Genomic DNA, 14792 nt, shown 5'->3' on the forward strand with positions numbered 1-14792 from the left:
AGATCATGACTTGAGCCAAAATCAGGAGTTGGATGCTTAAATGTCTGAGCCCCCAGGCACCATCAGTACACACTGGAAACAAAGAAAGGATGTTGAGGAACACAGGTCAAATCACCATGGGCCTTGTCTGCCACGTTAGGAAGCCAGAGTCTGTCCTGAAATGAGACCTTAACCGGAAGAGTGACACTATCAGGCTCCACTTAGAAAAATGCCCGTCGAAGCATTGGGAGGAGGGAGTAAGATTGCAGCTAGAAATGCCAGTTAGATTGCTAAGAAACTGGGGTTGGGGGGCAGAGCTTTTGAGCACTGCAAGCAAAGGGAGCTGATGAACTTAGAAGTTCATTAGGGAGTAGAACGGACAGGCCTTGGTGCCGAGTTGAGTGCCTGGGCGGATGAGGGTAGGAAGGATTCTGGAGTGACCCCTGAGTTTGTAGGGCAGCTGGGTCGGGAGTGGGGAACTGAGAGAAAAAGCACTCTGTGATTCTGCTGGTGCCTGAGTCCACACAGGTGCTCTTCCAGCTGGAATGCATGATCTTTTATAACTGAGATGGCCCAGCTCCGTCATACGCTGTGCCCCAGCAGCTGTGCAGTATAGGCATGAACTGAATTGAAATCTAACATTGTTTCACTCTCAGGCCTCTTTAATGCTTGAAATGTTATAATATTGCAGGCTTGAGCAAAAATATTGACATCAGAGCAGAAGATGGGAAATTCTATCCTAAAATTTGCAATTTTTTAGTGTAATTTCTGTTTTAATATTTTATCTTCCGAATTACTGTCATCTTAGTTCATGGGATGACTCAGGATCACAATAGGCCAGGTGCTAATTCTCTTCCTCTAAGAGGTTGGTCATATAGTAGAGGTGGTTTTACAGACCGTGGTGGTTTACCTTGGGTTAGGCTCTGTGTTGCATATTGGGGATTTCAGGGGTGTGGGAGGCCCCTTTATATGTGTGTAAAAATAAATAAGTGAATTGGGACCATGATTTTCAATAGTGATATGCACACTGCGTTGTGCCACATACTCCTTATCAGGAGACTGCTAGGTATTGTCCATTGTTTCTTCCTGCCTCTGCTGGGACCCCCGCCCGCCCCCCATCAGCTAGCAGCAGATTCCGTCCGGTGTCTTCCAGCCGGGGTNGGTCTTCATGCCAGCCTGAGCTTCTTGAATTCCTGCCACCTTCTTGAACCCTTTCTCTACATGGTAGCTTGAGTCTGCTTTTAAAAATGGAAATCATGTTGCGCTTAAACCCCTTGAGTAAAATCGCAGCCCCTCTTGTGGCCAAACATCTCAGAGTCCTCCTGTTGAAAGATTACTGAATGCTACAGCAGCTGGCGGGGGGTGGGGGGGGGGATTAAATTCGGCATTGGGGCCCCAGAAACACTTCACAGGAAGGATGATACTTGATTCAGGCCTTGAGGAGTGGGATTTTGTTAGGTGAAACTGCACTGAATAAGCACTCAAAGAGTATTTACTGTGCGCTAGGCACTGTCATAGTCCTGCTTCATTGACAAGTTAGGAACTCACGAGTGATGTCTTTGAGAAGTTGCTGTTTTCAAAGATCGGGCTTTATTGCAGCCTCAGGGTGTGTAGGAGAGTGACCCGGCTGTCCTGAGTCTGCTATTTAATAAGCCCTGGGACCTGTGAGAATAGAATTTGCCATGCGGTTCTCTGCCATCACGTGGTTTTGTCACGGAAGTTGGGCTATATTCAGAAATGAATTACCTGGTGAAGCCACAAAATTGTAACATAGTATTACGGTTTTTATACCTTTTTTAAAAAATCAGCTGTCTCTAGCCTTCTAATGTCAATATTTCATTTTAAAATACCAAAATTAATATTAGGAAGATGAAATATAATTGTGTATACCAACTGCATTTGGTCATAAGAAGTTTTTTTTATGTTTGTTTATTTTTCAGAGAGACAGAAAGAGACAGAGCGTGAGCAGGGGAGGGGCAGAGAGAGGGAGACACAGAATCCGAAACAGGCTCCAGGCTCTGAGGAAGCATTCAGCACAGAGCCTGATGCTGGGCTCGAACCCACGAACTGTGAGATCATGACCTGAGCCAAAGTCGGATGCTTAACCGACTTAGCCACCCAGGCGCCCCTAAAGTTTTTATTTATAACTAATTGAGTGCTTGATCTTCACAAAACTATAGCTTAGTAATTTACCAATTTAATCTTGTGTGCAGTTCCTTTACTGACTCACAATGTTGAAGACTTTGACTAGGGGTTTATTTTTGAGGCTTACTATAATGCAGAGAGAATGGTATTAGAAGGGTCAGTTCTTTTGCTGGGCTTTTGTTTAGATACTCATTTTCTTATTTTTTTTTTTTCCTTTGGTAGCTGTGGTACTTAAATCTTGCCTTCCTTCCATTTCACTTTTCCCTGAAAAGCTGCTCATATGGATATAATTTCAGCAATTTGTAAGTTTACTCGTTGCTTTCTCAGCTAAAACTTCAGAGAAAGCTGGAAATTCTTATCAGAAAAATCAATAAGCGGTTTCTGTCACTTCTCCATTGCTCATATGTGCACCCACGTGTAGGCACCTCTCTCATGACTGAGGCCAATCCTACTGTAAGCAGGCCCTTGTATTTCATTGGACCAAGTATTTCATTGGACCAGGGAGAAATGGGGAAAAATAGCTTATGTTCTAGAGAATTGTATAGAAAGCCAGTTACTACATTTATGTTATGTTACATTACATGATTTTTATTTTGAGATTAATCCAGAATATTCTCATTTTAATAAGTTGCTGTGCTGTTTCCTCCCTCTCAACCACCACCCCTACCCCCCCATCTCCTCCCTGGGAAGTGGACCAAAATATTGCCAGCTGATTCTAGATTGATCCATCCCATCTATTTTTGAAGTCTGTGGGTTCATGAAATCCCAAACTGGGTACCACTGGCCTATTTTATGTGCACCTTTAATCAGAGTTGGTTTTCTTCTCACATCAACCAACCGCCAATTCTATTTTCTAGCACCAGTTGGGATTCCCAGTTCAGTTCACTTCTGACACCCTTTGGAGTTAGCACAGACACCACAGGTTAAGGGCTCAGTCCCCCAGGCCCCCTTCAGGGACCAGCGGCCAGTGGGCTCCTTGGGCTGCCTGCGTATTTAATGCCCAGCTGACCTCAGATTCTGCTGTTCCCACCACCTCCCTTCAAGTTCAGTCATTTGCTAGAACAGTTCTTAGAAAGCTGCTGGACTTGCTATTATGGTTTTGTTTTAAATAAAGGATATAATGTAGGAAGAGCCAGGTAGAGAAGGTGCGTAGCGCACAGTCTGGGGCAACCACAGGGTTCCATGCCCTCCGGAGGCTTGCCGCCCTCCCAGCACTGGTGTGGAGCTTGTCTGCATGTTTAGGAGGGTGCGTTCCTCAGGCATGACTGATGACAGTAGTGCCTGTTGGTGAGTGAGACCAGTCTCTGTCCCCTTTCCTTCCCCAGAAGTGGGGGGGCGGGCTGGAACTGAAAATTTCAGTGCTCTCAGCATGGCTTGGTGTTTCTGGCAGTCAGCCTCCGTCTTGAAGCATGGAGCCATTTATGAGCAGACTTGAGAGCTGTTTGCCACCCAGCAGAGTGCAGGGCTCCTAGGAGCCATGTGCCTGGAGCTGGGGCAGAGGCCAAGGGATGTTTATTACATCACAGACGTCTGTCCAGTGAGCATGGACCCTCAGATGCTGTGGAGCGGAACTGGAGAGATTTGGCTTGAGCTTGTCCCCAAGAACACCAGCGGGCAACGACTTATCTTCTCGCCTGGGCCTCGCCGTGGCTTTCCGGAGCACCCAGTGGGTTATAGGACAACAGGGTTATTTGGGCATAACCTGTCCCTTAACAGCTTGCCACATGGCTGTGCTCCTGTTACCCATTTCTTTTTCTTCTCTTTACTCTTGGCTTCTGTTGGTGCTTCATGACTTTGTTTAGAGCTGGGTTTGTATTTTTGACATTTCATTTTGAAGATTTCATTTCCATTAGAAAACTAGTCAACTAATTTTTGCATTTTTGTCCTTGGCTACTTGGCTGTGTCCATTTGTCTTTGTTTCTGTGGTTATAGCTTTCCCAGGGAAATTGAAGTGCTAAGACCTTTGATTGCTAAGGAGTTTGTATATATCTTGATTAATCAAGGATTAGTCGAAGCTGTTTGGTTAACTGTGTACTTCAGTATTCGGAATGTCTCCAGAAGCCCATTCTAGAGCAGTGGGGAAGAAACATGGAGGGAAAAGTGGAGGCAACTCTTGTTTTTATATTTCCTGTGTATATTTAAAAAATTTGGGGTGGAGGAGCATCTGGGTGACTTAGTTAGTTAAGGGTCCAACTCTTAATTTTGGCTCAGGTTATGATCTCCCATCATGAACCCCACTGTCAGTGTAGAGCCTGCTTGAGATTCTGTATCTCCCTCCCTCTCTGCCCCTCCCCTGCTCACTATGTATATCTCAAAATAAATAAATAAACTTAAAAAAATTTTTTTTAGGCATGGAATGGTTTAATTTACAACAAATGGGGGTTTATTGCTTTGGTTTATTTGATCCCACTGGGACTTCTGGGGAGACATTGTATTTTGAACCTTAGGAAACCTATGTCCCGAAATACTAATTTTTGAAAACAGGAAAATGCTGTTCTGTATTAATTTACAGATTTGTTATTTACGATTAATAGTAGGTTTATTCTTGGATCATATACTGTAAGGGGCACTTTGCCTAAGCTTGTTTCACATAATCTTTGTGCAGGACCCTGCAAATGCTGTCTCTTCACAAGTATTTCTGTTGTGGGCCATGAAGAGATTCCAGCTTTTAAGCTGACAGATTCTCTTCAATTAGGCATTTAGAAATAATTCATGCTTTTTGTCATTAGCATGTTTTTATTCCCAGACCTAGTTTACCAAGAAATTTCAGTGCAGCATAAAAATTAAGACAGTGCCACTTTATTTCAGTGTTTGTGCCGCACATATATTGTTACAAGTTAGTTCTTGTAACTGTTTCTCTGATGGAAAGGTAGAAATAGTGATGACCTCGCTGTTCCAAAGCAACCGTGTTGCTCAGTGCCATCACCCTGGTGGGTCTCCCCTGATCTTCTGTGTCAGGTCACATGACAAGAGTGAAACACAGACTGTTGACGGATGGGGCAGAGGCGTGGGTAAGAGGGGAGGGTCTGGGAGTGACTTGTTTTTGAGGATATTGGCCAAGAACCCACACTAGTAACAGGCTAAAACTGGTAGAACGGACAATGCTTTTGTTAAGAGTGAGGTTGGCTCAGCTCCTGGGAAATAGCCACTGGTCTCTGCTTTAAGCTTCAGCTAAGTCTTGGGTGTGGAGATTGAGTCGTTTTAATTGGTTTGACATAACGTACCTGTTTTCTTCTGTTGCCCATTCTTGGTATTTGATTTTTGAAAAATAAGATTTGGTATGAAGTAATCGCACTCAAAGCAGCCCTTTCCCCCCCAGTAATATTATAGAATATTTAAAAGATGAACCCAGTACATAATAGGAAATTAAGATCATCTCTATATTTATACATTCATGTATCTCAGTCTTACTTGGTAACAAATAATGGAAATGAAGCTGAGATTTAAAGATCCTTCCTGGAAATTAGTCCTCTTTAATATTTATCTATGAGGGTTATAATTTAAAATCTAGAGGGATCTTTAGAAATTATCTCATTTTACTTTCTCATAGTTAAATGAAATTTAGAACATAGGATTTTGTCTCGCCCAAGTGGAGTCGAGGACTTAAGTCACATTGCCATCCATTGACTGTTAGCGGACACGCCGTATCTCCTGGAACAGATGGAAGTTGTCTGAATTTGTTATGTAGGACTTGCAGCAAGCCCAGTGGTAAAAACAACCTTTCCAGTAAAGAGTGGGTAATCATAGGTCACCAGTGTTATAAACATATATACGGTTGGACAAGTGATGGCTAATTTATACTGTGGTTGAGTTCAGTTTAATGAATGTACTAGATAGTGTATTAGGTTAGAAAACATTTCTTGTGTTTCTTGTCTACGTGCTCTTTGTGGATCCTGACCGCCCCCTGGTCCCTCATTACACATCAGATTTTGGTCTCTTTTCCCCCTTAGACTTTACCCATCAAGGCAGGAAGCCTCCGTCATGTTCCCCGTTGTTCTAGCAGCCGATGAGGCACTAATTGTGGGCTCACTCTGTTGTGTAGAGCTGAATGGGAAGCTTCACATACACTAAATGTCTTAAGTTTGCACGTTTTATTTTTTACAGTGAACAGAGTATCTGTCAGGCAAGAGCTGCTGTGATGGTTTATGATGATGCCAACAAGAAGTGGGTACCTGCTGGTGGCTCAACAGGGTTCAGCAGAGTTCACATATATCACCATACAGGCAACAACACGTTCAGAGTGGTGGGCAGGAAGATTCAGGATCATCAGGTAAGGGTCTCTACCTTCTTAGTGAAAGTTATCTAGAATTACAGAAGGACTTGTAAAGTAGTCCGCACACTGAAGAGGTTCTTTGCAACCACAGTCAGCCTGCTCTGGGTGGGACAGCTGGGGATGGCGTTGCCTTTCCCGCCCTTTCCACCTAGGTTGGATGAGGATTTAGAGCTAATTGTACAAAAAAACAAATATGAGTTTAAATTATGAACATTCTTTAGATCTTCTGGCTTCCAGCTAGCAAGGTTTGGGAATCTAAAGTAAATTTAGGACAAACAAAAATGTGAAATACCACTTAAGTAGCAGGTTGTATGTTTAAGGAATTCATTTCCTGCCACAGGTGTGGGGCTAGAAGAGGGAGTTGAAAGTGTTAGTAATTTCAGAAAATATTGCAAATTCATGTATGGTGGAAACATTGTAGGTTTTAAGATTGCTGGAATAGTTAGGCCTTTGTAATTCATATCTGGGATCAAAACTAAGCTTTTCCTAATTCCCTGCTCTGGATTTCTCAGAAAGGTGACTGGATTATCTGATGACTTGATGTCTTGGGCCTTCGCGGGCCAGGAGCAGTAGTAGATAGAGGAAAACATGGATGGGGCCTCACTCACACCAAGTATATGCTAATCGCAGCAAGAACTTGTATAAAGATTTATGAAATACTTTCGGTTCTGGTAAGATGGTGGAGTCAAACACATGCAGGAAAAATGGGACAAACCTCCAGCTGAGCCCTTAACCAAGGAAAGGCTTGTCCCTGGGTTTCCGCTAGGAGCCCCGGTATAGCATGCAGACAGATGCTGCAGCAGCCCTGTGTTTCAGGATGGCTGTTACAGACTGTGAATAACTACAGACTTAGGTCTATCTTAGGTGTGCAGCGGCCGTGGGCCTGTGGGAGGATGGGACTTGAGACCTCAGTCTACACAGGGTGGGGGTCCGTGCCGGGTCACACACCCTCAGCATAGGACGCAAAGGAGTTTGTATCTTTCTTTCTTTCCTTTTTAAAGTTTGTTTATTTTGAGAGAGAGAGAGGGAGAGAGAGAAAAAGAGAGAGAGAGCCAGCAGGGGAAAGGCGGGGGGGTTGGGGGTAGAGAATCCCAAGCACGCCCCACGCTGTCAGGGCAGAGCCTGACACAGGGCTTGATGTCACAAACGGTGAGATCGTGACCTGAGCCAAAACCAAGAGTCGGACACTCAACTGACTGAGCCTCCCGGGTGCCCCAAAATGTTTGGAAACTTAAAAACACTTCTAAATTCATGACACTAAGCTGACATCATTATGAAGAGTAAAAAATGCTTAGAAAATAAAAAGACTTAGACTTGAGTGACAGGATGTGGTATATGGAAACCTGTGGCACACATAAACTGCCTTCAGAAGTCTTAATGGTGAGCTTGACCCAAAGAAAGCAGAAGGAAATACTAAAAATATAAGGAGAAATTAACTAAATAAAAATAAAAATTATTAACCCAAAAACTGCTTCATTGAATGGAAAAATTGGCAGAATCAAACAAAAAATGAAAAGTTACAAATAAACCATAGTACGATTGGAAAGAGATATCACTATAGTTACAGTAAGGAGATCAACTATATTATAAACAGCTTTATGCCAAGAAATGGGTTATTTTGTAGAAAAATGTAATTGACCAAGACTAGCAGAAAAACAAAAACAAACCCACAGTCCTAACCATAACTATCCATAGTTAATAGTCTATCCCTAAAATCTAAAAAAACGATATTTTTTTTTTGAGAAAGAGAGAGCTTGAGCGGAGGAGGGACTTTACACAGAATCCCAAGTAGCCTCCAGGGTCTGAGCTGTCAGCACGGAGCCTGACAGGGGGCTCCAACCCATGAACCAGGAGATCGTGACCTGAGCCGAGGTCGGACTGTTAACCGATTGAGCCGCCCTATATTGGTGCTCCTATATTGGAAGTCTTACCAGTAACATAGTTGAACATATATTTTGTATTTTATATGTATTACACATTTTATTCTTAAAGTAAGCTGAGCAAAGAAAATGTTATTCAGTAATGAGGAAGAGAACATACATTTACAGGACTGTAAACAAGACTGTTTTGGAAAAATGTCCATGGGTAAGTAGACCCATGTGGTTTAAACCTTTGTTATTTGACGGTCAGCTGTATAATTTTATAAAGACACTGCTTTAAAGTAATAAAAGTGATTACCTAAGAAGAAATCTGACAACAAATTGGTTTTCCAGAATACCTTGTTATATTTTTGAATGGTTATCAGTCTAAGTGGAAACATGTTACTGTAATTTATTAAACAATGTCTAAACTGTCTGTAGTAAAGAGCCATTTTAAAAAAATCACCTACCATTTATTTGTAAAATTGAATGCACACATGTTACATACATATTAAAATACTATTTTTTTTTTCCTTAACATTTGGTGCTCCGTGTGGTCTGGGCACCGTGCTCAGGTTTGCAGGGGGCTGCAGAGAATGGGGGGAAGGAGTGCAGGGAGTGGCTTCAGTCCGGTACGTATCATTTGCAGCACAGAGAGGCATCCAAGAAGGATGAGTTTGCGGAGAAGACAGGGAAGAGGGGCGTGGACGACTTCAGAGACGAGATCAGGTACTGAGCCCAGGAGGCCAGGAAGAGTAGACATTCAGGGCACAGTTCTCTCTTTTGAGGCCTGGTGGGAGGGTGAGCATGTGTAGGATGGAGTGCCACCGTTAATCTAGAGAATAACCTGAGGATGAATATCAGGTGTGAGCCTGATAACACCTCTTGTGGACATCCAGCAAGCAGCGAGTGTTAAATGAACACACAGGCTTCCCCTTACCTGTGAAGTTGGTGGAGAAGCGCCGCTGGCTCGGTCAGTGGAGTGTGCCGCCCTTGATCGCAGGCCACAAGTTCAAGCCCCATGTTGGATGTGGAGCCTACTTGATAAAATAAAAAAAGTAATAAAAGTTTCTTGTGATGATATACAGCACTGTCTATCCCTGAAAGTTAAAAATGAATGAAGCAGTTGAACCCACATGTTAAATTTCTCACAGTAGAGAGAGTGAACCAGGGATGACATAATGTGATTAAAGTAACATTTTCCCCCTTCTCTTAACATTCTATTAGTGAACAATTGAAAAAGTGAATGTGGCTGTATTTTTCTTGCCTGACCTTATCAGACCATTTGCCAAGTAGGGGTACAGATCCACCTTGAAATGAGACTTAACAACTTAATGGTAAGGACTCGTATGTGGCCCCCACCCCGATACTTACATCATACAACAAAAGGCCATCCTTTTTTAAATTATGGGAAAATGCACACAACATAAAATTTCCCATGTTACCCATTTTTAAGTGTACGGATCAGTGGCATTAAGTGCGCACACATTATTGAGCATCACCCCTGTTCATCTCCAGAAATTTTTCATCCTCCCAGACTGAAACTCCAAACCCGTTAAATAGTAAGTCCCTGTTTTTCTCTTCCTTAGTCCCTGGCAGCCTTCATTCTATCTTTTTTTTTTTTTTTTTAATGAGTTTAGTTATTATAGATATTTCAGATAAGTGGAATGAGACAGTATTTGTCAATTTGTCTGGCTTATTTCACTTGGTATAATGTCTTTATATTTTTTGTATTTTATATATATATATGGTCATATTTTAAAAATAATTTCAAGTTTGGGTTTTGGTGGACAAGGTAACATAATAGAGCTTCTCTGTGAGAACACACACAATTGGACAGAATTTTAAGAAGAAAAAAACTGTTTGGAGAGCCTACATGACAAAGAAGAATTCTGGGTCTATGATCTGGAAGAAGTAAGAACCAGAGAAATGAGCCCAGCTTCCAGACCTCCAAGGCATGTGTCTGCAGAGCTTTTGGCAGACTCCTGGGACCAGCAGAACAAAAATCCGAAGTTAGGGCCTGCTAATGAGGGGAGCGTTTTCTTGGTAATCCCCAGGCCATGGGTGTGGGACCCAGAGGCCCCATCCCCTGGGGAGAGGTTTGACTCGGAATGAGGCTGGCCTTTAGGGGAACCGAAACCCAACCTGTAACCACTTCGTTCACTGTTGGATGAAGTTGGTTTCGGATTGTTAGTTTCCCTAGCTGCTTGCCAGAAGCAAGCATAAATCTTCCCTGGAAAACTGAGCATCATTGTGGGCCACAGAATGTGCATACAGTTGTCCACACACAGCATCTGGCGTTAGATCAAAGTAGCCAGGCATATGTGGAGACAAGGAATCACAATAGAACAACAAGATCCTTCGGGAATCCAGTTAGCTCAGTTATCAGAAATTCACTATACAATAACTAATACTTAACATAGTCAAGGAAATAACACAAGGTTGAGAATTTCTGCCAAGAACTGGAAACTTGAAAAAAGAACCAGATGGACATTTCAGAATAGAAGATTAACCTGCTGTTGACAGTTCAGTGAGGAGTTTTACAACAAATTAGTAACAATTAAAAAGAATTTGTACACTGAAAGATCAGAAGAAAATATTCAGACTGAAGCTAAGATATTCTGAGAGAGAAAAACATGGACATATAAAAAAGAGCTGAAGAGACATAGGGAAACAAAAACTAATTCCAAAAGGTATATGTATCCCTCAGTTTATTGCAGTGATATTTATAGTAGGTGAACGTGGAAGTAACCCAGGTGTCCACTGATACACGAACGGACAGAGAAAACAGTGGGGGGGGGGGGNGGGGGGGGTGCGCGTACACAGGGGAGTGTTTCCCAGCCAGGAGCACAGAAGAACACTGGCTCTTCGCAGCGACATGGATGGAGCTGGAGAGTATGATTCTGAGCGAAAATCTAATCTTTTTTTTTTTTAATGTTTATTTTTGAGAGAGAGCGAGCGAGCATGAGCCAGGAAGGGGCAGAGAGGGAGGGAGACACAGAATCCAAAGCAGGCTCCAGGCTGTGAGCTGACAGCACAGAGCCAACGCAGAGCTCAAAACCATGAACTGTCGAGATCATAACCTGAACCGAAGTTGGACGCCTGACCTACTGAGCCACCTAGGTGCCCCTGAGCAAAAATCTAATCTTAACCTAAACGTCAGTGTGGTCCCTAAATACAGACTCTGACCCTTGCCCTCAACTCACCCCTCTGGAGAGGTCTCTGCCCTGTGGGTGGATAGGCCCCTATCCTCTCCCAGGCTTGAACCCTCACCCAGCTATGGCTCTGCTCCTACCCAAGCCCAAATCCTAGGTCTGAGGATACAACGGATTTGGGACACACGACCAACATAGGATTACTCCTCCAGGAACACAGAAGGGCATGTGCTATTTGCAACAACCAGGGTGGATCTGGAGGGTGTGATACTAAATGGAGTAAAAGGCAGATACCTTAGGATTTCACTTACATGTGGAATCTAAAAAAACAAAACAAACAGAAAATGGTTATAGGCTCATAAATCTAGGGAATAAGTGGCGGGGTTGGGGGGGTTGGGTGAAAGAGGTGAAGGGGATTAAGAGAAAAAAGAGAGATACAGTGAAAATTGTATGTGTGATTGGAGGCCCAGAGGAGACGAGAGAATGGGGCAGAAGAAAAACTGAGGAGATCATGAATAAGAATTTTCAAGTTCATAATAGAATATCACCTTAGAGATGCAGTAGACCGTAAGTAGGTAAATACAAAGAAACCATCTAAACCCGTCCTGTTGAAAACACCGGACACTCACACTCACCTCACAGGTGTGAGGCCTGCGAGCAGTCAGTGGAGACAAGATGGCTGAAGTGACCGAGAGTGGTCAGCTGACTTTTCGGCAGAAACAGCAAGAGCTTGGAAGGCACTGGGCTTTGAAGAAAACAAGTGACCCCCTTCGAATTCCATACCTAATAAAAATTCTCTTCAACAATGATGGTGAACTAAAGACACCTTTTGACAAAAATGGAGAGAATTTATCACGAGATCTGCATTGAAAGAACTTGAAATTATAAAGTGTCTTCTTCGGGATCAGAAAGAGTCCCCACAGAAGCCTGGAGGGGCAGGAGGAGTAAAACAGCAGAAATTGTAGATGTGGGCAAATCCTAAGTGATCGGCTGTTGCATAAATGTGACAATAATGTTCTGGTGCCTGTTGTCATCTCTAGGACGGCTACTGGCACAGCAGCGGAAGCGGGTGCAACTGGCGAGCTAGTAGAAGGGTAATAATAATAAGCTTCGAAAGAAGGCAGGATGGATTTAGACCCAAATTTATATGAAACGTAGTAAGTGGACCGAACACTCTAGTGAAAAGTGGAGACTGGCAGATGGCATAAGGAACACAGAATTAATCCTCTGAATGTAGAGCCATGGCTGTGCACAGGATTGAGGACAGCTCTGGCAGCGGTGAAGGCCAGGGGAAGGAGGACAGCACTCCAGTGGCACGCGGCTTGGGCGAGAGCAGCGGTGATGCAGATGTGCTCCTCGTGGCTCAGAGATGGCCATATTGACCAGTAGAACAGAATGGAGCCGTTTAGCCACCTGATTTATGAAAAAAGTAAACGTGAAGCACGGTTAATAGACAATGCTGGATCGATTGGGTGGCCGTATTGGGAAGGAAATTCGAATCTTCATTCATACCAGAGGCATAAACTGTCTGGAGATGTAATCTGAAAGTTAAAACAATAAAGCTGCTAAAATAACATGGGATAGTATTTTCATGGTCTTGGGACTAGAAACACTTCTTAAACAAGTTACAAAAAGCTTTAGCCTTTTGGAGTAAAAGAATCCTAGTTTGGATCAATAAAAGTTAAGAACTTCCATTCATCAGAAGACTCTGTTAGGGGAGAAGATATTTGAAGCACAGATAACCAACACAGGTAATGGGGGCAGTCCTGTTCAGAGTGTATAAAGGGACTCTTACAAATCAATAAAGAAAACAATGGATGGCTCAGTACAAAAATGGGCAAGAGGTTTAATTTGAGCAGGTGTTTGTTAAAGAAGGTATCCGGGTAGCCCTTAAAATGTGAAAAAGCACTAAATCTCATTAGTAATCGGAGAAATACAGACCGACAGTTCCAATAACGTGTTTTTGCACTCATGCAGGCTGTTGTATGCGGCCAGGGGAGCGAAAATTGGTAGAACTGGTTTGGAAAGCCATGAAGTTTTCTGCTAAAGCTGAATGTATCTTTGGCGCGTGATTGCCCCACTCCCAGGTATATGCCCGACGGAACAGGCCCTCACGTGTACCGGAGACATGTAGGATGTTCGTGACGTCACTATTTTCAATAGTACCAAACTGCAAGTAATCCAAATGTCCAGTAATGGAGGATGGGTCAGTCAGTGTGAGGGACACAGCGGGGCGCCACTGAGCAGTGAGCGAGAACAAAGCACAGCTGTGCACAGCGAACTGAGGACTCCTATACACAGTTGTCGGGGCAGCGAGCACGGATGTTAATGGTGTGTTGCGTGTAGCTCTGTGTAAAATTCAAAAAGTTGCAGACCTCATCTGGGAGGTGGAGGATTTAGGAAGGAAGTTTCTAGTATTAACATCCTATTTCTCGATCAGGATTTTGGCTATGTGGGAACATTCACTGAGATACATGCTTATGTTTTGTATGCTTTCTGAATTTATTATGCTTTAATAAACATGTTAAAATATAGTTAATGAGGGTATGGATTTTCTTTTGTCCGGCTGACTTACTATTTAAAGGCCAGGGCTTTGTAACCATCAGACAGCTAACTTCCATCAGACTGTTACTTTTACAGGTTGATTTTACCTTTGATAGTTGTTTTAACCAGGTGGTTTTTGTTTTTGGCCAAGGTCCATCAGAAGCAGTTTTGAAGAAGTATATCCAATCAGGATTTGTTGATTTTGCCAATTATTAGGTTGACTGTATAAGGAATTACTGTCTTTTAGGTCGTGATAAATTGTGCCATTCCTAAAGGGTTGAAGTACAATCAAGCTACACAGACCTTCCACCAGTGGCGAGACGCTAGACAGGTGTATGGCCTCAACTTTGGCAGCAAGGAGGATGCCAATGTCTTCGCAAGTGCCATGATGCATGCCTTAGAGGTGCTGAATTCACAGGAAACAGGTACGGTGTCTGGGTTTACTCGTTTCCTTGAACTGAAGTGCCGTGTATATGTATGTGTTAAGTAGATTTGAAGTAATTCTTGAATTTCTGTTGTTTTTCACAGAAAGGTGACCTTTCATTTGTTGATGCTAAACATAGAGTCTGAAGATAGTCTTAAGAGATTGGTTAGTTAGTAAATTTGTAACCTTGTCATTTGAAAGGTAGATATGCTCATTCTCCTCTAGAACCTCAGCTTTTGTTGCATGGATGTGAGGCTCAGGGAATGGGCAGTGGATAGAAATTACATGTATTTATCATCTCACCTTGTACGAAGAAACACATCTTTTCTGAAACACGTTTTTTAAGCCACTATGGAGCCCATGAACCTCAAGTAGAACTGGGCTTCCCTCATTCTAGTATTCAGGAACTGGAT

General features: G+C 43.0%; 1 protein-coding gene across 1 annotated transcript in view; it reads left to right on the plus strand.

Moving 5' to 3' along the window:
• ENAH (ENAH actin regulator) overlaps window positions 1–14792 on the plus strand; it is a 107428-nt gene that overhangs the window by 35260 nt on the left and 57376 nt on the right. Inside the window, 2 exon segments of the mRNA XM_077779920.1 lie at window positions 6229–6394; window positions 14203–14380. Of these exon segments, the coding sequence (XP_077636046.1) occupies window positions 6229–6394; window positions 14203–14380 (344 nt within the window).

This window comes from Crocuta crocuta, unplaced genomic scaffold, assembly GCF_008692635.1.
Source record: "Crocuta crocuta isolate KB4526 unplaced genomic scaffold, BGI_CrCroc_1.0 scaffold322, whole genome shotgun sequence".
NCBI lineage: Eukaryota > Metazoa > Chordata > Mammalia > Carnivora > Hyaenidae > Crocuta > Crocuta crocuta.